Raw genomic sequence first — 27,472 nt, forward strand, 5'->3', positions numbered from 1 at the left:
AGTAGTGGCCTCTAGTGGTGAGGTTTCAGATTGCAACCAGCAACCAGAATCAGCGCTGGCTGTGAAAGGATCCCTCTGGACCTTTAACAGATTACATTACTCGTTACTTCCCATGTTTTTGTGAAGTTCGTAGCGTTACGTGTGCCTGGTTTTCTGACTGGTTTGATAACATTTACTGGCAGTTTGCTGTTGTTCTCAAGTGGTGTAAAATCAGTTATACAAAGAGTTGACAGTCATAGCTTCCAACCTCTTCACCAGTAACATGAACATTAGAGACTAATGTGGGTTTTGCTCCAGAAAAATGGCAGAAATTATTCTAATTAGTTTATTAAAAAAGAAAAATTCAGTACAAATATATATCATGTCTCGAAGTGTCTGAGGAGTCTCTGTACGTTTTTATATCATCTTCTCTCTGTGCTGTTTATCGTTAGCCTGTTTGACCCTCACGTGTTACGTTAAAATAATCTTTATACACTGTAATGTCTGCTTACATGTTTGAAATGAGGAGTTGAAATGACGCCCTTAAAGTCACTGGCAGTAAAGGACACAGGTGTGTTTTATGGTGAAAAGAAGCTGACAGTGTTTCAGCTGATAGTGAGGGCAGTGACGTCTGTAAATGCGTGTCTTTAACGTGCAATAATATCTTAATAAGGTGCAATTAGCATTTAGTTCAACGCACAAATAGTGGCTTCAGATATGCCAGTCCTTTTTATTACGTCTTTAGATCTTTATTATTATTATTTATCTGTGTGGCGGGGCGTGTATGTGTGTGTGTGTGTGTGTGTGTGTGTGTGTGTGTGTGACTGCACGTGAGTTCTCCTGCATAGCAGATGCACAGCATATTTCGTTTTAAAATAAAAATAAGCTTAATGAGGTGTATTTTCTAAGCTTAGAAACAATAATTCTTTGTTAAGGATTAATTGAGCGGCTGTGATCTGTCACTAATAAATCAGTGTGCAGTCAGGACCGTCGTCATGTTCTTATCTGATCCACCAAAAAGACATTTCCCCGCTTCTTCTCACATGTATCATGTATGTTTGAGGCTCAAGAGATAAAAGCCTACAATAATTAACATAAATAAATAAATAAATGAATAAATAAGACGAACATCGAAAAAACGAACACTAATTTGTGAATCAGTCTTCTTCAACCATTCCTCTTTCTGCTCCCATTAATTATCTTAGTACTCATCAGACCACTCGACTAATCAAACTGTGTATTAAGCGTCTAACAATCGTGTTCGAAGTACTTCTACCTTTGTTTTTTTAACCGCAAATACTTCATGAATGATAGACGTTTACTTGTGACAGAGTAAAAGTCAACATGCATCACAGTGTTTTACTGGTACTGTTAAGATCTGAGTACTTCTGCCTGCACTGCTGATTGATGAGCTCCTCCACCAAACTCCATCTGAAAAATCACGTTTTAATGTTTTCTCAGCGTAATGGTTCCCCCTGCTGGCTGGACATGTATCATGCAGAGTGTCACGTTTAATGCTTAAAAAAAAAAAAAAAAAAAAAAAAAATCTAGTTTATCCTCAGTACAGCATTTAAACCACGTGTCAACCTTTTAATTGCTGCATTTTATTAATTGATTTATTTGTAAAGGACTTGGGAACACCGTTTTGTAAACTTCAGTGTTTCCTACGTTTCTTAGCATATTTAAAGCTGTAAGTGAACAGTAACTTGGAGTCAAAAGCAGGAAAGATGTTATTACTTTAACCCCTGCAGCTGAACGCCTGCATTTCATTACATGTGAAGACTTACTGGCTTATTCTGGTGAATATAACAAAAAAAAAAACCCCATACACAGTCAGTATTGCAAACTGTTTATTCGTAGTAAATGAAAAGTGTGCAATTCAGTGAGTGGGAGAAAGAGCGGAGAGGGGTGCCGGGACGGTCGATGTCTTTGGTCCATATTTTGTTGGAGGGGGTGTCCGTGAATCGGTGGGAGACAAGAAAAGGCACTTGAGTTTATGGTTGTCTCAGAAAGGTTGTCTTGAGAAGAAGAACACAGGCTCTACTGGAAGAATGAGTGAACTACATGTTTTAACCTCCATTATGACTAATATGAATATCACATACAAAATGCCCCATGTGAGCACAAAATTATATAGCTACATATATGTATGTACAGTAAGGACAGGAAAATAAAGTGGGGTGGGAGGAGGAAGAAGAGGAAGAAGAAGAAGAAGAAGAAGAAGGAGAAGAAGAAGAAGAAGAAGAAGAAGAAGAAGGAGAAGAAGAAGAAGAAGAAGAAAGGGTCGAAGTGTTGGATTTTTCCCCTTTGGAATTCTTTACAGGCAGAGGAAGGAAATAAAAAGGCAGCAACTTTGAACAGGACGAAATCATTTCTTTGGCGAGAACCTAATATTCCTATTGTCTGGAATGTAAAACCAAAAAGAAAAAAAGAAAAAAAAAAGTGGTTCAAGTGACACCGACAAAATCTCAGGTGAGGAATCTACTTTCTTTGAGTCTTGGTTGAACTAGTCCAGCACCTCTGACGCTGAGTTCACGCTGGAATAAAAATTCAGTTTATCATCTGCCCTGCAGCTGTGATCAATTCATCAATCTGCAGCCCAGCAACACTACGCAGAGAAATAACTGAGGAAAACTGTGAAATTTGGTACATTTTCCTCAACAATGTGAGCCAATAACAAAGTCACCGCCTCTGAAAGGACTTAAAGGAGCAGTCTGACATTTCAGGAAATGCCGGTTAGCTTAGCTTAGCATTAAGACCGGAAAACGGAGGGAAGCAGCCAGCCTGGTTCTGTCCAACAGTAACATCTGCCTCCAAACACCTCTAAAACTCACTAATTAACACGTCACATCATTCTTTGTTTAATCACCGGATCACACTGGAAAACACCCGCTGCGACTACAGCAGGTGAGCGCTGCAGCTGTAGTGGGTGTTATCCCCCCAGCGGCCACAAGGGGCCAACATTGAGCCCACCCCTCGCTCAAAAACGAACTTTAACAAGCGACACAAAGGTGAGGTTTCTGCTTTAGAACCAGAACGAGCAAATTCCCCAAAAATCAAACAAATCCTTTAAGTCAGAAGGTGTTTTTGTGTCATTACGGCTCATATTTACCAAAGACCGCGAACAAGTCAGTTCTCTTTTCTCCACAACATTCACTGATATAATTACTGGAGTAACGATTTTTTTAATCTCAAATAATAACAAAAATCTCCCGATGATCAGAAATCTCACGAGGAAACAAAAAGGGAGGGGGGGGGGGGGGGGAGAACAAAATATTTTCAACTTTTTCATCCCCCCCAAAAAGTCTGCTCCAGGGAAGACGACGCATGATGAAGAAGACGCAGCGATAATGTAACAACCACTTTTACACTACAGCCTCGCAGCTCCACAAACTGTATGTACATAACTACAGGAAGATAAGAGATGAGGAGTCACCAGGGGGCCCCGTCCCTTACCGGGAGCCCCGCTGCGAGAAGACGGCTTGAAAACAGGCCGTGTCAAAAGATCAGCAATGAGGTATTCACCAGCTTTTTGTTCACAAACGACAGCAGCCGTGAAGCGTTTACTTGAAAGCCATAAAAAAAAAAAGATATCTGAAACTCAAACAACCTCCCGACGCATTCATCAGTTTGTTCAATTGTACGTTCACATATGGGATAAAGTGAGTTTATAAAAAGGGGAAGAAAAGATGTTGCATCTCACGTATGCTGTATTTCTAACTCGCGCGTCTCGTCTACAAGTACCATCTGATTAGAAAGCCGTCGTGATGCAGACATCCATGTTCTCTAGAAAGGCAAATGTGAAGTCTCTCTGTGACTAAAGGCAAGCACATCGTTAATATGCCGTTCATGTGCATATAAGAACAAAACGCAAAGAGCCAACGGTCCGTGTGGAAGAAAATCTGAATACATGTCTAACTAAGACAGCACGTGGACAGTTTCTGTTGTTTTATGGTTCAACATATCATTTAACATTACTCTACAAAAGGTAATGAGCCCTCTCTTTGTTAGAAAATAATGGACAGCAAGCCGAGAACGACAGCACGCACGATGACCCCTGCTGGCCAGTGGGAGGGCGATACATCACTGCCTCAGGCGACACGTAAAGAACAGCTCGACATTTGAGGAAACGGGCTGATTGACGTTCGTGCAGAGAGACGGACGAGAAGTTAGACTACCGCTCGGTAAAGATGAAGCTACATCCAGCAGCCAATTAGCTTAGCTTAGCATAGAGGCTGGAAACGAGGTTCAACAGCCAGCTTTGCTCTGTAAAACCAACATTTTTTTTTTTTTTTTTTGCACAAAATAGATAAACAGGATAGAGAGTGTTAATTAGTGAAGTTCAGATTTTTGCTTATGAGCAGATGTTATTAAAATGGGGCAGGTAACAAAGCGGTTTCCTTCATGTTTTTACGCTAAACTAAGTTAAGCTAAGCTAAGTTAAGCTAAGCTAAGCTAAGATAAGCATACAGACATGAGAGTGGCGTCAATCGTCTCGTCTGACTCTCAGCATTAAGATGTCAAATCAAAAGTCAAGCTGTTCCTTTAACATCGAAGTCCTAGCGTTAACACGCTCCCTACTGTGTGTCTGTTTGTAGCAGCCATACGAAAAGCTCTGGATTACAGTTTGATATGTTTCATTTTTCACTTTGCAAAGATTAAAGATAGTCTGTAGTGTCGATTGCATGTCTTCTCTCCTGATGGCAAAACTCCCCGTTAACGCTAGAACTACTTTCACGACGCTTTCCACGGTGAAGGCATTGAAATGGTTCTGGGAGACGAAAAAACAACAAAAAAAAAAACCAAGATCTGAGGTGCAAATCAGAGAGCTGACATAAGCCACAGCAAAAATAGAAATAGTACTAAGACTTCAACTTCAATAGTGCACAAATTGTTGCAGGTAGTCCTGTCAGTTTCTGGCAGACTGTTTAGCCGCAGACATTAATAACAGAGAGCGGCAGTAGCATCGCCATGAGATCTCTCAAAGGGGCCTAAAGATAGAAGCTGTTGCCTGAACCAGGATGGGAGAAATGCAAAAGGAAGAGCGATTACGGAAACAGTGAGAGCTTTTCAAGTCTGAGGGATGAATGGATCGATGTAGACAGGTGGCACTACAGCTCAACTGACGGAAATATGTAAACTGGTTTTCTATTCTTCATTGAAAGGAGTTAGTAAGGGAGAGTGGAGGGCACGGGGGGGCACGGGGAGGGGAGTGCAAGGGTTAGTATGTGGGTCTGATTGAGCACAGGGTTTCCAATGTCAAGGGCAATGCGTCCGCGGAGGCCTTTGGGGCAGCCCGTTGTGAGAGGGTCGGTCTTGGTTGTAGGAGGACGTGGAGGAACGGGGGGGGCCTCTTGAGTTGTTTGAGTGCTGTGAAGTTGGACCAGAGGAGCCACCGTCGCTCTGGTAGCGGTGGTTAGCACGACCGGCGTTCCTGTCATGGTAGGAACCGCCGTTATACCGCTGACCACCCGAGTGGTACCCCTGTCCCTGGAAAGTGCGCCTGTTGCCTTGGAAAATCTGAGGAGAGTTAGAAGTCAGTCAGAAACTTACTGACACGGCGGTTTGAAGGTCTGAATGTCTGTCGAACACAAACTGCTTTTCAGCTGACCTGTTTGTTTGGTGGAGGGCGGGTTTCGGCAGGGGGGCTCTGGGTCTGGGTGGGAGGAGGAGGAGGAGTTTCCAGCAGGCTTGGGCTGGCGACAGAAGAAGACGTGGAGCTACAGCGGGACCGATTTGAGTAGCCTGTACGCGGATGGTAAACTGCAAAAGACACAAGAACGTAAATGAAATGGCAGCTGTGTCATGAGGAAGGGCGGCTGAGATGAGCCCGAAACCTTTGGATCCTGGTCTGAATTTGGGATTTGAAGGGATTCTGAAACAGGCTGCATCAAAACTCTGGATGTCTGACTCGATGTGACTGTCGCTACGTTGACAAACCAGCCATCAGAATGAAACACGCGATGATGCAGAGAACACTGGCGAGCTAGCGTAATGCTAAACATTTGCCTCCAACTCACTTCACAAAACCTCACACACTCCATCATTGTCCTCTTTTCAGGTTTGTTGACACACGGAGGCGCCGGCCACGTGGCCACAGCGTGTTTCTTTATCGCTAATCTTCTCCTGGCCTTCTTCACGCCATCTAAAACGCCTCAAAACGGACATCATACATCCTGAGACAGAGCGTGTGAGGGGAGTCTAATGAGGACTCAGACAAAGAGAGCCTGGAGCTCGCCGACTGATCTGCAGATGAAGAAGCCTTCTCATCTAAGATTTCTGTTAGCGCCTTTGTTGACCACATGACTTAATGGCCTTACTTTATGATACAAGTTCAGTTAGTTGAATGAATTCTGAATACTTTTGTGTTCCCCAGCAAAAACACTGATGAAACCACATGCTGACAACGTGCTCCTCTGAGGCACATTCCTCTTCATAAAGTTCAACCTGAGGACTCAGACATCGCTGAGAACAAATCTGTGGACAGGCTTTGGCGTCGTGCCCATGATTGACTTGATTTTGAATGATTTTAGGTGTGAAAAATAAACTTGATGCCTTATTATATTACTTATTATAGCACGTTTAAGACGTTTAATTTCATTGAAGTTAGCCAGGAATTAGCATAATTAGCAGGAGTAATGTTTAGCTTGTTTTAGAACATCCACCCAAAAAGGGTTACAGGATACTGTACCTGATCCAAACCCTGAGATGCTCGTCTTCAGCGGTTCGAGATCAAATGTAAATCTTACAGCCTTCCCGAGGTCCTCGTCATATTTACGCTCACTTACAAAGTGCTGCGGAAAAAAAGGACAACAGTGTCATGAATCACCTGCATTAATGCATTTTAATCTGCTGTTTCCTTTTGATTGATATTTCTGCTTGTGGCTCACTTTAGAAGAGAGAGCCACTCGCCACAAATGAGCTTTTTAACTTGCTGCTAATTGTGGCTCAGTGATTAACACCCACTTCACATGAAGTCGGCTGTGTGCTCAGTCAAACAGAGGAGGAGTCCACGAACGCACCTTTATGTCTGCACGCAGCTCAGTCAACTGCTCCTCAGACATGGACGCCGACCGGTCCGTCAGCCGCCTGAGCTCCTCCGCTCTCTTCTGCCGGGCGTCCAAAATCAACACTGCAACACAAACAACGTCCTGTTTAACAGACACGAAGCTGCTTTTAGTGAACGCTGTTTCACGAAACCCACGAGACGACCGACAGTCTTTTCTGTGCGTCTCTGATTCAGAGTGCAATAAAAATGACCTCCGAGGCGTAACTCACTGTGTAATTAAATATCTTCTACGTGCCTTCCAGCAATAAAGGCTGTAACTAATGACTGCTTTCATTCCCAATTAATGTGCCGATTATTTTCTCAACTAAATGTTTAGTCCAAACCCAAATCCTCACAACTGAGAAGCTGTAATTAGAAAATACTTAGTGTCACGCTTGAAAAGTGTCTAAAATTATTCATCGATAATTAAAATAGCTGCCGCTTAACTAGAAGTATTATGTTTGTTTTTTTTTTGCCGATGGAGGAAGTCAATTCATCAGCGAAGGATTTCTGTGTCTTTAATATTCCCTGCAGTTCCAGTAAGTTTCATTTTCCTGTGAGAAGTCAGCTGTGTGCTTTTTAAATGGCAAGTGCAAAGTACAGCTGACTCAGCATCTAAAGATAAACCAGGGTCAAAGATAAGGCCATCTGCAAATCAAGAGACCGACGGCGCGTTAGTGTGAAGGAGCACAGGTAACCAACACAAGCATCGTCACGCTGCGCACACACTGCACATACTTTAACTCAGTGCTGTACCGCGTTTGCCAGGATACGTTCTCACAAACTGGCTTTTTAATCTCCAGTCTGCTCAGAACACGTCTCCTGTCTGTGCTGCCTGCTGCTTAGGAAGAGATGAAGAAACACAGCATCTCTGCTTCCTCTGTGCTGGACGTCGTCCTGCACGCTGCTGGATATCAGAGCAGACTCTACACAGACAAAATACACCACCATTTTACATTATACACACCAGACTGTAGTAAAACTGAAGTGATTTCAGCTGATTGGCAGAAAGTCTGACGCCTATTTTTGATCATAGATTAATCGTTTAAGTCATTTTTCAAGCAGAAACACTCTCCGGTTCTTCTGTTTTATGATTATCTGTTGGTTAAAGAGTGTTTCTCAGCGCATCTGCAGACGTCAGCTTGAGCTTTTCTGAACTGTGATGGACATTTCCTACTATTTCATGGCATTTAAGTGAAAAAATAATCAGCAGATTAACCGATCCCAGCTGAAACGATCCATCCGTTAGACAGTCAGCACAATGAATCGGCATATTTCCCGCAACGAGGAAACATGCCGATTCATTTCTTTCAGAGCTGCTCATCAGTTATGCTGTTTCCTGCAGGAGAGCAGAAGGCAGCGAGGGACCCGTCAGCTAACACGGGTAAATTCTGAGGAAACCTGGCTTTTGTAATGTCGAAGAAATACTCCAGTTTCCTCGCTTTCCTCTCAATTCCCCACACACCGTGCACAAAGGCATCATTGAGTCTCCCTTGACACCTGACACTATTCACTTTTTCCAGGCCTGGAACACACAACACTCGACACTGACAGGACAGAAGAAGAGAGAATGGCCTACTTGTGCAAATATGTGGTCTTGCTCTGTCATGTTACAAACACACAGCGGTATGCTGCAGGTATATCAGGACCCCGAGGGCACCGCTGCAGTTATGAAGAAAGTGGGACTTGCTGTTCCACAACAATCTCTTTTACAACCTCTCTGGACATGATTTAGGTCAGACTCTCCAAGCCCTCCAGTCAGGTGATCGTATTATGTGAAGAATACCAAGCGCTCCCGGGCGGGATGTGACCAGCGGGTCGTGGTTCAGTCCACAAACGTGAAAATACTTACTGGCTTCTGCTTTGACTTTGTCCATTTCTCCCAGTAGAGTCACTTCTCTGTCCATTAAACTAGAGGAGAAAAAAAGAGAAAAGGGGGGGGGGGGGGTCACTTTCCTCTACTCACTCCAAGATAAGAGGAAATATTGTGAACGCTGACTTTGCACTGAGATTACGAAGCAGCTGCTGTAACGTTAAACAAAGAGGAGGCTGCTGCACACTCAGCAGCAGCTTCACTGAATGACAACGCAGAACAGGAAGCGCAACACAATTACTACAACATGTAAGCATTAATGCAATGTGTGACATTAGCTCAGCATGAGCGACATTATCACGTGATAAACCACAACCATGAGTGCATTATTGCTACTGAACCAGTTTAATTTCTCATCAGATAATGAGACACAACACGCTGATTGATGATGGGTAAAATATCGCTCAGTAACCCTGTGGGGATATTTACCTCTTGCAGCTCTATGGAGCACGGGTTTTGGAGTTTTGAAGAGTGCATTTCTGTTTTGTTTGTGTCGTTGCGCAGCACACGAGTGCACAGGTGACGCAGGACTCGTTCCTGCTGCTGTTTTCCCACATCGACACTCCTGCTTATTCACAGCCGGTTGTGGCGGCAGTGTTTGCAAAGGCAGCGAGGAAGACTGCCAGCTAGCAAACAGGAATATGAAAGGTGACTTTACACTTAACTTTGTTCACAAGGAAAGTCCACATGGAACAGGGCGAGAAGGATCATCTGACAGACGCAAATCTTTCCGAAAACACCACCTGAAAGTCGCGGCCCTTTATGTAGGATTTGCTCAGGTGTGGAGGTCAAATGTTTGCAGGCTTTTCCCTCATGGTCTCTTTTGTCACGCTTTACACAACCACTTCTGTCCCTTCCAGGGTGCGCAAACGAGGTCAGCGCCATGAATGCCTTCGAGGAGAGAGCGGCAGTGCAATGCAGCCACAACGAGGCCGTGACGCAGGCTTTCACCCCGCCCGAGTGTGGCAATTAGGAACATACATAACCCACAGGCGTATCAAGAGAAGTGGAAGCTTTGTTCCAAGCAAACACCTCATTCATTCCAATAAAAGCTGTTCACCGGGTGCCAAAAGTGTTTCAGGCTTCCTCGGGCTGAGGGCTGGTTACCCAACTTCAATACTGACCAAACTGCTTCAACACAGCGCATCAAAAAATGCCTCGTCACTCGGTGCCTGAGGAGTAGGTTCATTTTGTGCTGCCTGTTTCTTAATTTTGCTCCAGTTATCCAGGATGAGGAATCTCTTCAGAGCAGCTTCTACAGCTGCTTCCAGTATTACTGAACTTTAAGTATTGGCACTGGTATAAACTATCTTTGAGGAATATTCAGCTCTACTCAGACTTTTTTGGCCCGAACACTAAATTGTGCTCAATTCTCGCCAAGCTGGATGAGAGCAGGAGCATCACAGACTCGCTTTGTAATGAGCTTTTTGAGAAATTTTACTGAACCTAATGCATCAAATCTTGATAATAAGAGTAATTTTAAGGCTTCAGACTTACAAAATTTAAAAAAAAACAACCACTCCACTTTGTAATGACTGCGTACGGGCAGGTGTGCGTAACACGATCCTGTAACCGACCGAGGCCACCACACTGAAATCACCTCCCAGCCCGGCAGTGCTCTGTGGGGGCTTGGTTTACACGTGTCTGCCTCTACGTGGTTGGATGACACATCATTCAGTGTAGTTCAGCTCTTTACAGTCATGATCTCTCTCTCTCTCTGCCTCTGGTGCAGCACTGAAAAGCCTATGAGTGATATAAATCCAGTTATGTGGTATGTACACTGTATGTTTGACAGGTTGCTGACGGCCATTGGCGTGAATCTGTCATTACACACTATTAATGGCCAATATGATCTACTTTCCGAGTGGAAAATCCAATAATGCCGTTTAGTTTGTGCATCTTAGCTGGAGGCTGTTTGTAGGTTACAGGTGCACAGAGCTGAAGTGTTCCACCATCCTGAGGCGGTATATTTTCTCATGCAGGTTTTCCTTCATCTGTCTTTCTAAAGAGCTAAAACATGACATACTGGGGGTTTCTCTCCATTTCCCACTGCTCCAAATGAGCACCTTAAAGATAAAGCTTTGCTTCTTGTATTAGCATTCAACAGACACGTGAGTGTTAGCCACAGACGTGGTGTCAGAGGCTCATGGGAGTGATAGGTGTTGAACACGAGCCAAGCAAACACTCTGTTATCTTTGTTAAAATGACAAAGTGTGCAAAGCCGGAGCAGTAGAGGTAGGAAGCTGTGAGTTCAATGGATATCGCATCCAGATTTCACTATCGACCTACAGAACTCACATAGTTCATTAAAAATAGATATTTGAGCAGTGCAGACTTCTCTCTGAAGCTTGTGTTTTCCTCAATCAGACCCAATAAGTTAAGTCTCTGGAGTCGAGTGAGCCAATCTTCCACCTTCTTCGATTAATTACCAGTGAGCTGCTTATCTCCTGCTAGCATCCTCAGCAATTACCAAATTCTTCTAAGACCCATCAATACAGCCATGTCATCCTGCTGAATCATCATGCCTTAAATCGATTACTACTGCTCAGAGGAGTTGAACCTGGAGTTTCTCAGCGAATCACTGAACAAACTGACGTGGATGGACCCTGTTAAACGCACTGCGCTGGGTTACAAGTATCAGTAACATGTACATTATGATTACACTGAGGGTTGTATTAAAGGTTCTAATAGTTGTTATAGTCCATAAGATTTAGTCCATAACATAGCAGGCTCTGTAAAAGCTACCAGAGGTTCAGCCGTATCACCTATTTCCTATTATGCAAAAGCTCCGTCTGTGACATCAAGTAGGACAAAGGTAAGAAAAACGCCCTTTGACTCACTGACAGTAAATAGAAACCTGTAAAAACTGACAACCGACGCTTCAGCAAACAGCACGAACTAAAGGAAGACTGTCAAGGAATACAAACAGCTCTTTTCAGCCAAACAGTGTCAGAAACTGCAGACCCGGAGGATCTTAAGTCAGCAACTAAAAGTCCATTTTGTGCAGATCTGATGAACCGTGACGATGAGGCAAATTAGAGCGACGGCTGGAGGAAGAACGAGAGCAGCATTTGAAATGATGCATGACTCTGAGCTGAGCTCAACTTAATGAATGACTGAAATGGCCGTCTCTCATCCTACTATCGGTACTGGACTAGAAGTTCTATCTGCTGCTGTGTGTGACCTGCGAACCCTGAGAAAGTACCACCCTCGAGCCATCATGAGGAACTAAATCCTTGGCCTGCTGGGAAAGCGGCGGCGTATTTTGTCGCTCCTCGTTTTACAACACTCTCAAACAATTTATCACCATAACAGCAAACTTCAGCCGCCGTGACAAGAGGCGGATTTCAAAAGCAAAGTACGCACCAGCTCTGGAGCTCCGCAAACGTCTGCTTCATCCTCTTGATCGAGGAGTCCATCTCCTCCTTGACCACCATCCTGTAGCGAGTCAGCGAGGCGGTGCATCTCTGCAGGTCCTTCACAGAGCGGTCAATGTTGGACGCTGGGGGGGGGCCAGACATGACTTATAAGTTGAAGAAGCGTGACGACACATTTAGACCCTGATCAGGATTCACCACAGAGCTCCCAGAGCTCGATCATTGTATTCTTACAATAAACCTAAAGCAGGACAAGGTCCTTTGGGAGGTCAGAGGTTCAGGTGACTAACCTATCTTCTTGACTCCTGACGAGCTTTGCTCATCCGCGGTGGGTGCTGATGAGGAAGTGGGTGGATGTGAGTTTGTGCCTGGCCGGTGTCGGGTCTTGTTGCCTCTGGGACCCTGGTGATTCCTCCCCCCTTGCTGTAAGGCGGGACTTGGAGCGCTACCTCGACTTTCTGCTTCTGCACCTGTGAGAAGACGGATTACTTTACAGCAAGAGAAATGAAGCAGTTTCCAAACCAGCTTCCCAAAAAACCTGCCTAAAATAGAGATGAGCCAGAATAACGGACGAGTCGGTCAGCAGCAGAGCGTTCGTGAAGGCTTTTTTAAACGCTACTCAGAGAGAGAAAAAGGTGCATTGATACCACAATTTGTCAAAAAATGAATCTGATCATTTGGTGTTCAGTAAGAGATCAAGGAAGGACACATGCACACGAAAAAGACATTAAAGAGTAAAACACAAATCTCCTGCTGGTGCTGTCAGTAGTCGTGTCAGGGGACCCAAAACAACTGGAAAACATCTCTTCAGCTATCAACAATGTGTCATCAGAGGAGCAGCGCGCTAAAATAAAAGAGACGTTTGACCTGGAGTTAAAGTGAGATGAGAGGCGGTCAAAGGGATGGACGAGACATTCGGACACAGCAGGTGACCTAACGTGGCCGTCACACCACAAAGTGACGTCCGCGCAAAAAACGGCTCCGGGAGCTTGGGTCCACTTCCTCTCTGCTGCTCTGTTTACGTCCCCCTGGCGTTCTGTTTACCACTGCACGCCATTTCATTCAATAAAAATTAATCAAAGGGGGAAAATCGAGCTCCCCGAGCTAATAAACTGTAAAATTTGTTCACGGTTTCTTCAAAAGACATATTTGTTCCATTGACTCTGGTCTCACAGGCGTGTACGAGCCATTACGCCTCATTTGTGGAGCAGATTTCACTCCGACAGAAGAGGTTAATAAAAGTGAACCGAGCAGCTACGACAGCTTTGTCTGCTTCGGACCCTCCGTCCTCTCAAAGGTCAGCACCGTCAAGACAACTTGCTATTGATCGAAGACACAATAGGTTGAACTCTACGCGGGACATTTGCATGAGCTAATTTCACCGGCTCAAGCAGAGCCTTTGATAACGCCAATATAACTGAGATAAACTGATTTTGCTGCAAAATGTCTCTGCATGACCAGAAGATTCGAGGTGTGAGAAAACTGGTGAATGAAGTTAAAATCACTCGCAGCTGAAGTACTGACGTGTTAGTGCGAGTGCATGAGGACGGTTAATACCACACAGAGAAGACGGACCTGTGTGACATCCACACTGGTCCTGAGACTGTTTTCCTTTGGCTGGTGATCAGAGCAGACGTTCATCAATCTGTAATATCAACGCCGCCTGAAGCAGGTAATCCTCACCCCAGCATGACAACATGAAAAACAGATCCCCCAGCCCTCCCTTCTTTTGCCTTCATCGTCTATCAGAGCTGTGATTACCGGTGGTTTCGGATGTAGCAGGTTCAGAGTCCAGCTCGGCTGCATCCAGGGAGGCAGAGTCCAACTGTTCGCTCAGAGAATCCAGAGACTCTCCATCCATTACCGATCCGTTGGCATGAAAGCCGTTGATCTCATCCTTGCCCTCCTCGGGCGACGCGGCCTCAGGTGGAGCAGGCTCCGCCGAGGCCTCCGGCTGAGGCTTAGGCTTCTTTTTCTTCTTGGGCTGCGGCACGAAGATATCAATGTCAAATGTCTTTGTTCATTATCTCTGTCTTAATCAGTGCACTGCAGCAATTCAGGGACAGAAAAGTTTTGGTTTAAGATAAAACTGAAGTAAAAGCATTCAGATTCATTCACTCTGCTGCCTTAAACCACAGCTTACAACCCCGAGTTTACCAAAACCCTTTTAAACAGCGACCCAGCTGTCTTGGAATCAGGGTTCTGCGGTTAATGAACACTTTCACGTCTAATTTTAAGAAGCACAGCACTTAGTTTCAAGTAGCTCACGACACGAGGTGACATAAATATGCAAACTCAACCAAGAGATGCTCCAGCTGCAGGCTTCCCAGCTCTCACCTTCTTTTTGCCGGTGACATTCCACTCCTTTAAGATCTCCACTGCGCTACCTAAAGTAAACAAAACAATGACGATAAAGGTAAACGCTGAAGCACGACAGGCTGTGAATTTTGTAATACCCAATACCTGAATGCCCTGAGGTGCTGTTGAGACAGTGCTAAACTTGGAACAAAGCACAGTGACGCACGGGGACAACCTTCTTGTTCTATAATTAAACTTGTGAAACTAAAAGCATGCAAATGACACTCGGCCGTCTGAATGCAAAGCACGGCATGCATGAAGAACAACAACAAAAAAAAACTTGTTCTCAAGGCCGTGTTTAGCAGGAGCCGTGGGCGACACGCATGGACAAGCGCTCTGACTAGAACGCACCAACAAAGTGTTTGCAGACGTCGGCAGATGAGGACATTATGCCAGCGTGCAGAATACAGATTATCTTCAGTGTTTTTTCTCTATGTGGTGCAACTATCACAGACTTCTAGGCAAAAACGACCAGTGTCACGATTTATCACGTATAATTTCCATTCCTGACGTCACACACTGACGTCCTCATACCTTCTAAGAAAGCTTGAACGGCTTTGTCGACGCAGTTCTCAAAATGCTGCAGGACCAGCACGATCTCGTTGTTGCTTTTGTTGGGGACGACCGCTCTGACGGCACTGATCTGGAAAAATGTGAGAGGAACAGGTTTAATGAGCATCTCAGGACTCAGCAGTTACCAGAAATTACAGTTACAATTTGTCATTTTTCAGACGCTTTTATTCAAAGCCACGTACAAAAACAATAAAAAACACTGAAATGTTTTTAAAAGTCTGAACCAGCAGCTCAAACGCCAACATGCACAACTTTGACATTTATTATTCTCATTATTTAACTCACATCAGAGTGTTTAACAAGCACAACATGTGGTGGCAGTTTCGGCACTTCGTCCTCGCTGCCACACGCGTTCTCTGAAACTCAGCGTGCGCTCTGAAGCACGGCAGACCCTCGAAAATTTGAATTAGAAACCAAAACGGAAACAAGCTGCTCTGAAAACGTAACAGCACAGTGAAACTCCGTGCTGTCCCATTTCCCTTACATTGCTCAATTCAAGATTAAGAACGGGGTGAAATTAAAATTAAAGACGATTAATTGAAGATTAAAGAGGATGCAGCTTGTCATGAGATTACATGATACATATATACTGTATATGTGTTTTTCATGGGGTTTTAACATATTAAGCTACTGAACATCTCGTAACTGTAACAGACGCTGGTAAACTAATGATGAAGCTGAGGCTTCGGAGCGACTCCAGCAGCACAGAGTGGAAATGTTTTAAGATCAGAAACCTTTGATGTTGCACTAATTTAATGGTTTGATGTTAAAAACGCCTTGTGGCAGTCATGTTGTGTTGGGATTCGTCTTACCTTCTCCTTCATCCTCTCGGCTGTTCCTCCCTGGGACATGACCATTTTCGAGCGAGTGTCGAACACCACCCCAGACGTATCTGGAAAAACAGAGCGAACACCAAACTCCATTGTTTGTTCGGGCACTGGGTCGTATTTGCAAACCACTGTAGGCCATCATTTGCAAAACAAAACCGCCAGCAGACATTTTCACAGAGATTTCCTGGAAAGAGCAGCCGGCCACGTTCCCGAATCCCAATCACGTTACGGAGGCAGGTTTGTGCTTGTGAGGCTGTTTGTCTTCATCTCGAGTTAAAAAAAAAAAAAGCTGACGTCTTAATAACGCTTATCTACGAGGACGATCGAAGAAAACTGTTCACAGGTTTTCTACTCACCCAACAGATTACAAATGGATTTGATTTGTTTACTGGATGCTTCATTTGCATTAAAAACACCCCACAGTGAGAAAATGGGGCCAGCATCGCAGCACATTGTAGCGTGGAGGTGGAAGGACGTGTTTTTTTGGGCATTTAAGCACAGCCACTTCAGCTAGCAGCACAAGCAGCGAGCACTCGTGAAGATGAAGGGACAAATAATCATCAAATGTGTCTTAACAGTGTGGAACCTGCCTCGAATTTCAAAGACCACAAGCTTCTGAAAGGACAAGAGGGTTTCTGTTATCAGACACAGAGTAAAACCACTCAAGAAGCGGCTGCGGTAAAGCTGGAGTTCAAGGCTTTTACATATAACTTGGGGCTGAACAATTAACCGGAAAAACGCCTGCTACAATCAAGCTCTCGCCAAACGAGCTCACAGCGCCGATCAAGACGATCCTCGCCAGGTAAATCTCCCTGTGTTTCGCCGTGTGCCAGAGTTTTTAAATGTGGTGACTGTGGCGACATTCCCACGCTGGTGAACCAGCAGTGATGTGTTTTACTTCAGTCAACAACGATTGGTTTGCCAGAGCTGAAGGGGCGGAGCAACCATAGCGGCGGACTGGGCTACAGCTAGCAGGAGTGCGACAGAGCCGACGGTGTTTGTGACAAACGTTGAGCAGTGCAAGTTTAAGATAAAAATGAATACTTTTCAACAAAGGTCTGAGGAGGTCTGTCTAGTAAAAATAGATAAACAAGCTGAGTATGAGTCAGGGTAAAGTCCAGAGTTCATCTGTGGCCATTCAGAGACAAGTCAGACCAACGGGGCCCTTGTAAAAGTTGTTTTTCCCATGCAGTGGAAGTCGGTTAATGTCACTGCAAACGTCCACAGCCTCTGTCTCGATAACTATTATAATTCACTGTTAAAGCATTGCCATCTGTCTGACTTAATTTTAGGATGACTCCATTCGATTCAATGTGAAAACAATTATGCACATGTTTCATATTTACAGTTATGATCTAACCCAAAGCTTCTTCAATAAATAAACTGTGTAGCCATTAAAACACAAATAAACTTCGCCTGTGTGCATATCATACATAAAAAATACTGACTTTTATTTTGGTTAATCTGTTTAAAAGGGTTAATAAAGCAAGTACGTACCCTTCTGGCTATTTTTCTTTGCCATGTTGTCACACAGAAGTATCCGAGAATCAGTTGTGTACTTCCTCGAGACTGTAATGAGCCTTCAAATATGTTTAAGCTGGTGTTCGAAAAAGGGCTCCAAGTGCGGTAAATTTCACTTTGAGTTTTTCTTGTTAAAGACGCCAACAAGGCTCTCAACTGGCAGGACGGTTGGAAGAACGAGGTTCAGATCAGGCTTCCACCACTGAGGCAGAGATTCAGCTTTTCCTCTTGTTTCTCCACCACGTTGATCCAAATCTGTCGGGAAAAGGGAGGAAAAAAAAAACAGCTGTGTTATGAGAGCCGCCGATCGAAAACGGTTTTGCAGCACGGCCTGAAATGTAGGAAGTAAAAATCTACATTCAAAGTAACTGCAGTCATGCTGTATGAAGCAAAAACGCACAGATATGAAAATGTGAATGCAAATCAAGTGAAATCCATTTCCTCTGGCGATAAAACATGAATGAAAAACAGATTTCAGTAAGTTATTGTCTGTCTGGCGGAGCATTCTCCAAAAAAATCTGCAGTTAATATTGTGCTTGGCAGAAACACTGCATTTAGTTCGGAGGGGGGAAAAGTCAGCAGGAGTACAGAGAAACACATCTTTGAAGGGTATTTCCTTTTTCTCCCTGCTCTGCAGGAGTGGTGGGAGATAACGTTATGAGGGTGACAGAATATTCACCATGCCTTCACAGTCTGGGTCCTCTGACGGGCTGGGCTGGGCTGACGGTGACTGCAAATCCCAGAATTTGACACATTGACAGATGTTTTTAATATGCAACATCAAGAACGGCCTCAAATATTTGGGGTTTTCCTTCAGCCAGACTCATGACTGGTGGCACAAATGGTTGCTGGTGATGTCAGCATGTCAGCGAAACGAGGATTCTTGACTATGTGCCTTTGGGCACGGTTTCGCTTCGCAGTGTGCTTTTAATTTCCGTGACACATTTTTGTCACTGTAAACGAAGCTGCGAATTAGCAGCCGAGAGGCTGACTAGCAGTCACGCTAATTACACAGAAAGCAATGGCAAATGTTTCGCCGCCAAATACACCACAAAAATCAGGATTCCTTTCAGGGCATTTCTCATTGGATCTCTGATCTCAAATTAAGCCTGCGATGTATTGTTTTTACGAGCAGAGGAACATGTTGGGTCTAGAAATCTTACATCGAACGAAGCGCCGCAAAAAAAGAGGAAAACAAAAAGAGGGAAATAACATCTGCAAGTGTCTGAAACGATCCGGGTTCATCTGGAAATGATGTGATCACCCTGCTGAACAATCAATACGACAGACACCTCAAGCTCTTTTACAGACTGCTGCCAAATCCAAGCTGCTTTAATTACATGCCTTCTAGTCCTAAAAACGCTTCAACCAGACCTTCAGCAATCTGGACTCATTTTTATGGGCCAGCTGTTTCCCCCCTTTATGGTTTCTGTTTCTGACCCCGGTTGTCAAGAAAGAGAAACTTAAAAACTGCACAAACCCACACCCTCCTGATTAGGACTCTGCATGCCACAGTCCTGGTTCCAGTCCACCACACCTTCGCAGACGTCAGAGCACAATCAACAAGTGACACTACATTAGTCGCTCACGGAAACACTTGGATGCATTATGTTTATCAAGAGGGATGGTGCTTGAATCCTTAAGAGAGCCAGGCGCACTTGTGTTGACCGATTCAGAAGTGCTAACTCAGCACTCAAATAACAGAGGTGACTCAAAAGTTTGTTTAAACTGAGGAGTCTGACAGACATGTCGAAGGAGAAACAAGAGGGGCTTCGGTCACCGTGTGAGGCACATACAGGCCATCTGACACAAGGCTGCAGGTCAGCAGGCCTCATGGGGGTCTTCAGTCTGATCAGATTTTACATCATCAATACAGGTGATTTCGACTAAACAGGGTCAAAGCAGCTGCCTCTGTGGCCCAAGTGAAACACGGAGCACTTCTCAATGCAGGCCAGAAAACTACATATCCTTGATTGGACAGCTCGTGTGAAAGTTGTGGTTATCAGATAAATTTCCCTGTCACCACTTACCGCAGTTTATCCAGCATCTTAGACAGTGTATTAGTACGTGTAATTTTGGCTTGGTGCAGAGGTCAAATCAGCCTTCATGCTCATTACGAGATAGCTGTAAAAAACATGTCCAAACGGACTGAGGATTCCGACAATCTCACGGAAAAATTAGCTTTTGCGGCAAGATGTTCACGACTACTGACCCTCAAATAGCCAACTTCGTGTTAATGTTAGCTAACTGCCCCTGACTGCTGTGAATTCAGCTCCTTATCAAACATCTCAAACGTGATCTTATCCAACCTTTGCACGGATCTGCTAACTTCTAGCTGAATGCTACTTGCACAAAAGGGTCCCGTCGGTTCAGCGTTTCAATTAAAAGCTGCTCATTTCACACATTTGGCTGAAGTCCGGAGGTTACGTTAACGTTAGCTTGCTAATATTACCTAACGTTACATGATTAGCGTCGCAAGGCGCTGCGCTACTTGGCGAAATAATTTGCCTTTAATGCTAAATTCTCCAAAATAACACTGACAAGGACTTAATGCTGCACAAAGTATTAACGCCTTCTTTATGGATGGACCTTTGAATGCAGCCTTAGCTAGCGCACAGCTAGCGGACTGCTTGGCTTTCATTATTCAATGCTCCGGTGCAAAGCTAGCCATCCTTCAGCTACTCAATTAAACCGTGAAGCTACAATTAAAGCTTTATTTGTTATATCGGTGGTTAGTTCACTCTGTTAGCAGCTAAACAATATTAAATACGTACTTGGTGTTGGCAAGAAAACTGAACAGTAGATTCTGGAAACGGGTTGCCGCAGCTCCTACCGCCAGCCGTCTTTGATGCCAAGTGGTCTGCTGTGGGCAATATTTTCCTAGACTAGACTCCTCCGGGGTTGCCAGGTTGGATCCAAAGAACGCCCCTTTTAGTACGTTTCAAGCAGTTTTGAAAACGTAAAGCCTTGGGACCAAAGTGGTTCAGCTCAAGTATTTTTTTTTCTTATTTCTGATTTACTTCTACATATGTCACGGTATCTTATCTATTTATTTCTTTTACCTATCATTCCATTTTCTTGGTTATTCTCCTCATGATCTCTGTTTCCTTATATTTATATATATATATTTTTTCAACAGTAGCTGAGGAATAGTGGAATGTAGCTATAACAATAACTGTCTGATGATTAGTTTTCGAAGAGGCTTCATATGGGGAAAAAAATTGAATCAGATAGTGGCTTTTTCATTAGATGACCAAAGAGGCTGAGTAAGGCCAATTTAGAGGCTGTAAAGTAAGCTGATACTGTTGCAAACTGGGAGAATTTATATGCTCGTAGTTGACAGGCATGACAGACACAGTGGTGTATACCATAAATTAAAATTAGAAATGCTCTAAAATGGACATGTAATAACAGACGATGCGTGGAGTGGAGTGAGTCATCAAAGGTTTTAGTGATGTAAATGTCCTCCCTGACAAACCAGTACAACACTACAGTTTAACTGTAGACCCCCAAAAGACAGGCCAGTCTATGTACTTCAGTGATGTTCTTTGGTGAAACACAACTATTTTATATTTTATTTATTAATGTTTGTCAGATCAGCAACCCCGAGGCCCCCAAGGTCTCTGACTTGAGAACTAGGATACGAAATCCAAGTTTACAGATTTCTGCTTCTAAAGAGTTAGGAGACAGAAGCAATGGTCTAAATCAATGAGCAGAGACAAAAATATGGTGATTTCAGTCCACAGTGTGGGTCACTCTTAATTCTCTTAACGTCAAGCGTTAAAATGCAGGTTCACTGTTCAAACCTGGCAACCCATGATCCATGTCGTCATTTCCGCAGTTGCAGAAGAGGGTACGCACGGTTTTCTGCCTTGGGTCGCCCGATTATCAACAGAGATCAGCGATCGGTGTTCAGCATTGGCTGTGCCGCCGGACGGTCTTCAGTTATAACCGTCCGTAGAAGCTGCCATGACGGCTCTGAACTCGAGGGAAGCGCCTGGTGAAAAGTTGTAGTTTGTGCCGTGTGGGATCAGAGTGAGCGAGGGGACGTTTGGAGACACCGGTCCCGGCCATCTGAGGGGGGCGGAGCTGCACGCTACACCAAAATGGCAACCCCCTATGTCACTGATGAATCTGGTAAGGCTTATGCATGTGCCAGACCTTTGTCTACTTGAAACAAAATCCTCTCCACTAAATTCAGCAACCACAGCTGAGGCCATGTCCCTTTTTTCTCATCTGTACTATCGAGTGTCAGCAGCAACACGTTTAACGACGTTGTTGATTCATGTGTTTTGTTTTTGCAGCTAGCTAGCTAATGCTAGTCTTAGCTGAAACGGCTAACGTCGTACCCTCCAGTACTGCTAGTTAGCTCGTAGCTATCGCACTTCATTAGATATCGGTGTGAAAATAGTTTGACTGAAGTAACGTTACTGCTGCTGGGAACATGTTTTCTATGTTGCTTACTAACTTTACGTTTATCAGTGTTCAGCAAAATCACTTTTTCCTCTATAACTACGTAACAGTTGCTACATTAGCTAGCTAACGTTACTTAGCTATTTCTGTTGTAATTATGAATGGCTAGCGAGTTAATGTGATGGTAATGGCTCTGACAAACAACCATCATCATATTTTTATTCATAGGACGAATTACTGTGCTAATTTTTCGGATTATTTGGTTTCTGAGAAAAGAAATTCACTTATTGATTAACAATGTGAGTTATCATAATTGTCAGGCAGGCACAGACGTGCATAGTTAAGTCATCAACTACAACAGTAAGATAAACTCAGAGGATTGTAACACCTAACTGTGACTTACTGCAGTAATTTGAACTAAGAAAAGACAAACAGTGGGTGATCAGGATAAAATCCTGTTTCACAGTATATTTGATTTTTATGGCATAATATCAGTATAAATCATGGTATACCAGATTTTGTGGAAACTCAAACAGTGTATGGCTAAACATATCGACAACACCAACATTAATGCCTGTTTTACCACTAACCCTTCAAATGAAATGCCTGACAAATTATGGTGTCAGATCATGTTCATGTATGCAGTGAATGGTTCTTTAGTGTTAAATAAATGTTCATGTGGACCAAAAGCGAAAAGCTGCAGCTGTGGGCTCTGACACTGTCGTTTAGTTGTTTGATTACATATGGACATTTGTTTAGTTGATACATGGTTTTTATTAACATAAGTGCAGATCAACTTAAATAGACAATAATATTAGTGTTGAACATGTAAATTTCAGTTAAACAATTGTGTCCTATTTGTTGTTATTATTAAATTGTTGTATCTTATCAGATGTAAAAGAACCCCCAACCTGATATCAGCAGTATATATAGTCCACCCTGCTCTCTAAATATCCATATCGGTCGACCTCGAGTCTACAGGACTGAAGAGGTAAAACTGTCGAGGATGTTTCAAGAAAGAAAACAAGGATTTTTAGAAAAATCTGAGAAATTAGCACAATTGTGTATCAAACTTAGTAATTTTCTCTTTCCTGTCTTGCTGATCATCTCATGATGCCTCAGATTTAACTTGTGACCTGTTCAAGGGGTTTGACCTGAAGCTATCACAGCGTGTGTGCAGTGTGACAGTAGATGGTTGACATCGTCTCGTGATGCGTATCGTCATACTGCCCACCTTTGCTGTGTAAATATATTGCAATAACCATAAATTCTTTGATAAAAGTTGATATTATATCAGTATACATCCAGGTTCTAATACACAATGCTTTTTCATTCCTGTGCCTTAATGTGTTGTAGGTTTTTAGGTTTTAGATAACTAGAATGATTCAGAGTGTGACACACACTGTATGTGTGTGTGTTCACAAGTAGATGCACGTTACCACACACATACACACACACACACACGCTTGGTGAACAGCTTATCACACTCGTGATGGGCAGATGGAGTTTTAGGAAGCTCTGTGGCTTTCTTTGAGTTTCTGCCAGAAAACAGTTTGAAGCTTTAAACTCAGCGTGCACAGCGACATCTGGTGGTTTTAAAAACTTACAGCAGCTCTTCAAGAATGAGTCCAAATCACTGACTCCTCGCTGATTTTACAGTCTCTATCTCATGTGCAGTACAATTCCAAGAAGCCTTTGTGTTGATTATTAAATCAATAATAGTCTTGTTCAGGAGTGCTACAGTAAATATGTATCTAATTATTCAAATGCTCAAGTAAAGTAATTAATAAATGTGTTGTTAGTGAGCGCTGAGCTGCTTGTCAAGATAATAGTGAAAGCCAGCCCACAATTCACAGGATGAATTGGTCTGCAGGCCGAAGCTTTCAGTACTCTCTAAAATGCTGCACCTGTTGCTCTTCAGGAAAATACATTGCTGCCACTCAGCGACCAGATGGAACATGGAGGAAGCCGAGGCGGGTGAAGGACGGTTATGTCCCACAGGAAGAGGTACCAGTGTAAGTACAGTTGTACACAGAACCTATAAATCATAATCTTGTAGTGAAAAAAATGTCAGATTGCAACAAGTGTTGATGCTCAGATCCATAAGAATGGGCCTGATATTCAATAGAAATGTGCTTTGAGCAAAGTGGAAAGTCGTTTTATTCTCACTTCAGCGTCATCCTGTGTTTCTGTTTCTTGTCATTTTAGTTATGAAAACAAATATGTGAAGTTTTTCAAGAGCAAACCAGACCTGCCACCTGGCATGAACCCGTCCGAGGCAGCTCAGCCGAAGCAGCAGCAAAAGATCCCGGGTTGTGGCGACGAGTCAGCCGGCCTCTCAAAGTCCGCCAAACGCAACATGAAACGCAAAGAAAAACGAAAACAGCAGCAGCACCAGGGCCAGGATGGGGATGCGGATGCGGACGTGGACTCGGTGACCGACGCCGTCGAGAGTGTGTCCATTTCAGAGGGCGGCGAGTCGTCAAACAAGACGTCTGCGGCGGCCATTTCTGTCTCGTCTCCCGACGATTCCTCGGCAGCTGAAAAGGCCAAGAAGATCAAAAACCTGAAAAAGAAGCTGCGACAAATTGAGGAGTTGCAGCAGAAAGTGGACTCAGGGGAAATAAAAGAACCAACAAAGGATCAGTCGGAAAAGCTGGGTCGGGCGCTGGCCTTACAAAACGAGTTACGGCAGCTCGAGCGTGATTCTTGAAGCAATAAAGGAAAGCAGAAGAGTCGGACAGCCTAAACAGACAGACGTACTGAAACAGGGGAAGGGACCTTTGCAGCTTCGTGATCATAGCTTCCATAAACATATTGTACCTATTTGATATTCGTCATGAACTTCGGAGGTGAACGCAGTCCCAGCGCCTTTCAAGCAGAGAACGAGAGGACGTCCACAGCAGGCACCTCATCTTCAGAACTGACCCGTCTGTTTTCTACATCCACATCTCTAACGTTTAGACTCCTGCTCGCAGACTCACGTTGGCCCGGCCGCTCATTTCTAAATATCTTTTAAAGACATCGTTGTGAACTGTTTGTGAGTGTCTGTCTTTTCCATTTTGTACCTTTCATGGCATCAGGTATAAGTAACACATAACGTGGGAGGAATCTTTTCTGTTTAAGAGAATATAGTTTGTTGACCTGTCTTCTTAAAGAATTAAAGCACCTACAAGGACCCTTCAGTTTGTCTTGATTTGCATAGGGATGAGGCGCTCTGTCTGCCTGTCTGTGGTTATGTGGAGTGATAACGTAAGTCCGACAGCTGACACATTCGTTTGCTCGGTTACAGTTAAACCACAGACATGCCCGTCTGGGAGGAAGAGGGCAAAGTCAGGATCGTTTGAATCCCTTAAAATCCTGCACATCTGTTGAATTACAGACCGAGGCTGACTCATGTTTCCTCCCTCGTTCCCACTCGCTTTTTTTCTCTTTGGTCTTTTCTTTTTGCTGATTCTGCCTCAGTGTCAGCAGTAAGCGTAAAATATGACGTCCAAAATCAAATTCTCTCCTTCCTGCTTCCTTTAAACTGGCTCCCTGCAAAACAGGAAACAGAAAAAATGTAACCAGAGACTCTACAGTCATTTTAAATAGCTTCATCTGATTTTGTGGGGAATCAGACCCGTTTCATAATCACTAAACATCACCTGTGTGATGGTCTTGTTTGTCGACGTGGCTCATGCAGAGGTTTCATAACCAGTGAAAAACTCCTTGTAGCTGCTTTAACACAGTGTTTTTGTCGATGATTGGATGGCGTCTCGTAGTGACACTAATGCTGAGGCACCGTCTATACAGTCATTACGTTAATTAAAACTACATGCTGCACAAAGTGTTTATCTCATATTGCTTTTTAGTAGCACAGTGAGTGCTCTGAGTAACCCGAATAGTCATTTTGGAGGGCAGGATGTAAGTTCTCAGAAGAACAAATCAGTATTTTGGCGTCACTGGATATTTTGGAAGAGAGTTACACACTTGAGGTATATTGTATATTTTTCTAATTGTCCCCAAAACCATCAAGGAATTGATCCAACCAACACGTACTGTGTGTGCAGCTGAAGCCTGATCTTGTTCCTCTGTGCCATAGAGCTCCACTGTTGTTCATGAACTATTAAAAGCACATTAATGAGCCACGCTGTCGCACTGGGTGACACGTCCCTTTGTTGTGATGAACTCTGTAGTCACTTAGAGTTGATCCCACATGCACCCTCCTCCTGCTGCTGTAAACACTCACCAGAACACCAAATATGTATTAATCCACATCTGAAAATAGTCCCCATAAATACTCTCCTCGCTCCTGTTTGAGTAATGTTTGTTAAAACTGCAGTGCCCAGCTGTTTTAGAGAATGATTGACCATTTAAAAAGAAAGAAATGAAACTTTTATGGCCTTTTATGAAAGAAACATGTTTCTAGTAATAGACAAATAACATTAAATAGACAATAAGAAAACAGAATAAAGCCTGACGTAAACTTTAATTTCAGTAGATGTCGTCTTTTCTACCAAATACATTTTTCACATCAGATATTTCCTGTACTGTGTCTGACGCCTGTCTATGTCTGGGTGGGTCCAAATGAAGCCACTTTCTTGTCGGTGTAATAAAGACAATAAGATTTTTCCATTTAAATTCCCTCCATTTATGTGAATTTGTACCATTTTTCTGAAACTGTGATGTGTAGCTTTTTGAGCAATTAGTTTAAATTCAAAGTTTACATCAACTGCACATTAAAAAACAGGTGTGTTTTATCCAAGTGACAGTTTTGAGGAAATGTTGTCACCTTTCCAGTGTGAACGCAGCACATCCTCAGAGCCTGTCAGTTGGTAAGTTTAAGAAGGCAAAGGAGGAAGGAGTGAGTTGTGCCTGAGAGGCTGAACCCAGGGCAGGAGAGCATGCTGATCAAGTGCCCTCCGCTGATGAGAAACCAGGGTCTGGCCCGTGTTTTTGATATTAAATCAAACTCCTGGTTAAATTAAGTAACTACGATCGTTTAAAGCATGTCCGAGCCGAGTCTCTTCCTCTCTCCGCTCACTTTTTATGAGCTTTATTCCAGCGCGTTACAGCCGAAAAGGAGGCGTTCTCTGTCTGTTCAGGAGACGATTTGCAGCAATGGTTACATGGGGGCGTCATTGTTTTTCCTTGAATGGGCTCCTGCATTGTGAAAAGTATAATTAGCTGTTGTCTCATGGAGGAAGTGCGGTTAGTTGTTTTCTTCATGGAGCTTGTAACCATGAAGTGAAAGAATGTGAAGATTAATGTGGAATATTGTCTCACAAGTATGAATCATAAACGAGCAACACCAGCTGTATTTCTGGCACATCTGTCACACCTTAATTAACGTCGTCTGGAAAATAATTTACCTTCAAAGTGCTGCAGCTTAATTAAATATCAAGAAAGTGGGCTTTTTTCCCACCACAATGACATAACTGGAAACAAGCCAGCACCTTTAAGAGATGGTGGGCAGATACTGTGCTTCTTTAAAAGAGTTAATAATGAATTTATTTGC

At 43.6% G+C, this 27,472-nt stretch overlaps 2 protein-coding genes across 2 annotated transcripts; one reads left to right on the top strand and one right to left on the bottom strand.

The window, feature by feature from the left end:
- Positions 1 to 4,277: 4,277 nt before the first annotated feature.
- Positions 4,278 to 20,456, bottom strand: spats2 (spermatogenesis associated serine rich 2). The gene is made up of 13 exons (XM_076741673.1): positions 20,334 to 20,456; positions 17,536 to 17,814; positions 16,021 to 16,100; positions 15,170 to 15,278; positions 14,615 to 14,664; positions 14,039 to 14,261; positions 12,568 to 12,747; positions 12,267 to 12,402; positions 8,880 to 8,938; positions 7,002 to 7,111; positions 6,671 to 6,773; positions 5,591 to 5,742; positions 4,278 to 5,499 (listed from the first exon to the last, which is right to left on the bottom strand). Exons 2-13 carry the CDS (start codon positions 17,558 to 17,560, stop codon positions 5,239 to 5,241), a joined length of 1,488 nt encoding a protein of 495 aa, XP_076597788.1. The 5' UTR covers positions 17,561 to 17,814; positions 20,334 to 20,456; the 3' UTR covers positions 4,278 to 5,238.
- A 1,013-nt stretch (positions 20,457 to 21,469) lies between these two features.
- Positions 21,470 to 26,100, top strand: pym1 (PYM homolog 1, exon junction complex associated factor). The gene is made up of 3 exons (XM_076742051.1): positions 21,470 to 21,696; positions 23,894 to 23,987; positions 24,181 to 26,100. Exons 1-3 carry the CDS (start codon positions 21,666 to 21,668, stop codon positions 24,683 to 24,685), a joined length of 630 nt encoding a protein of 209 aa, XP_076598166.1. The 5' UTR covers positions 21,470 to 21,665; the 3' UTR covers positions 24,686 to 26,100.
- Positions 26,101 to 27,472: the final 1,372 nt, after the last annotated feature.

This window comes from Chaetodon auriga, chromosome 10 (assembly GCF_051107435.1).
Source record: "Chaetodon auriga isolate fChaAug3 chromosome 10, fChaAug3.hap1, whole genome shotgun sequence".
In the NCBI taxonomy this organism is placed as follows: Eukaryota; Metazoa; Chordata; class Actinopteri; order Chaetodontiformes; family Chaetodontidae; genus Chaetodon; species Chaetodon auriga.

Bases quoted from the DNA above. Each gene is read 5' to 3' on its own strand.
- spats2 (XM_076741673.1), bottom strand. From the start codon at position 17,560: ATGGCAAAGAAAAATAGCCAGAAGG. The intron at 12,748-14,038 runs GTAATCACAGCT...GTCTTCTCACAG, and splicing joins TGCTACATCCGAAACCACCG to GTGCAGAAGCAGAAAGTCGA. The intron at 5,500-5,590 runs GTCAGCTGAAAA...AACTCTCCTCAG, and splicing joins GCCCTCCACCAAACAAACAG to ATTTTCCAAGGCAACAGGCG.
- pym1 (XM_076742051.1), top strand. From the start codon at position 21,666: ATGGCAACCCCCTATGTCACTGATGAATCTG. The intron at 21,697-23,893 runs GTAAGGCTTATG...GTTGCTCTTCAG, and splicing joins CTATGTCACTGATGAATCTG to GAAAATACATTGCTGCCACT. The intron at 23,988-24,180 runs GTAAGTACAGTT...TTGTCATTTTAG, and splicing joins CCACAGGAAGAGGTACCAGT to TTATGAAAACAAATATGTGA.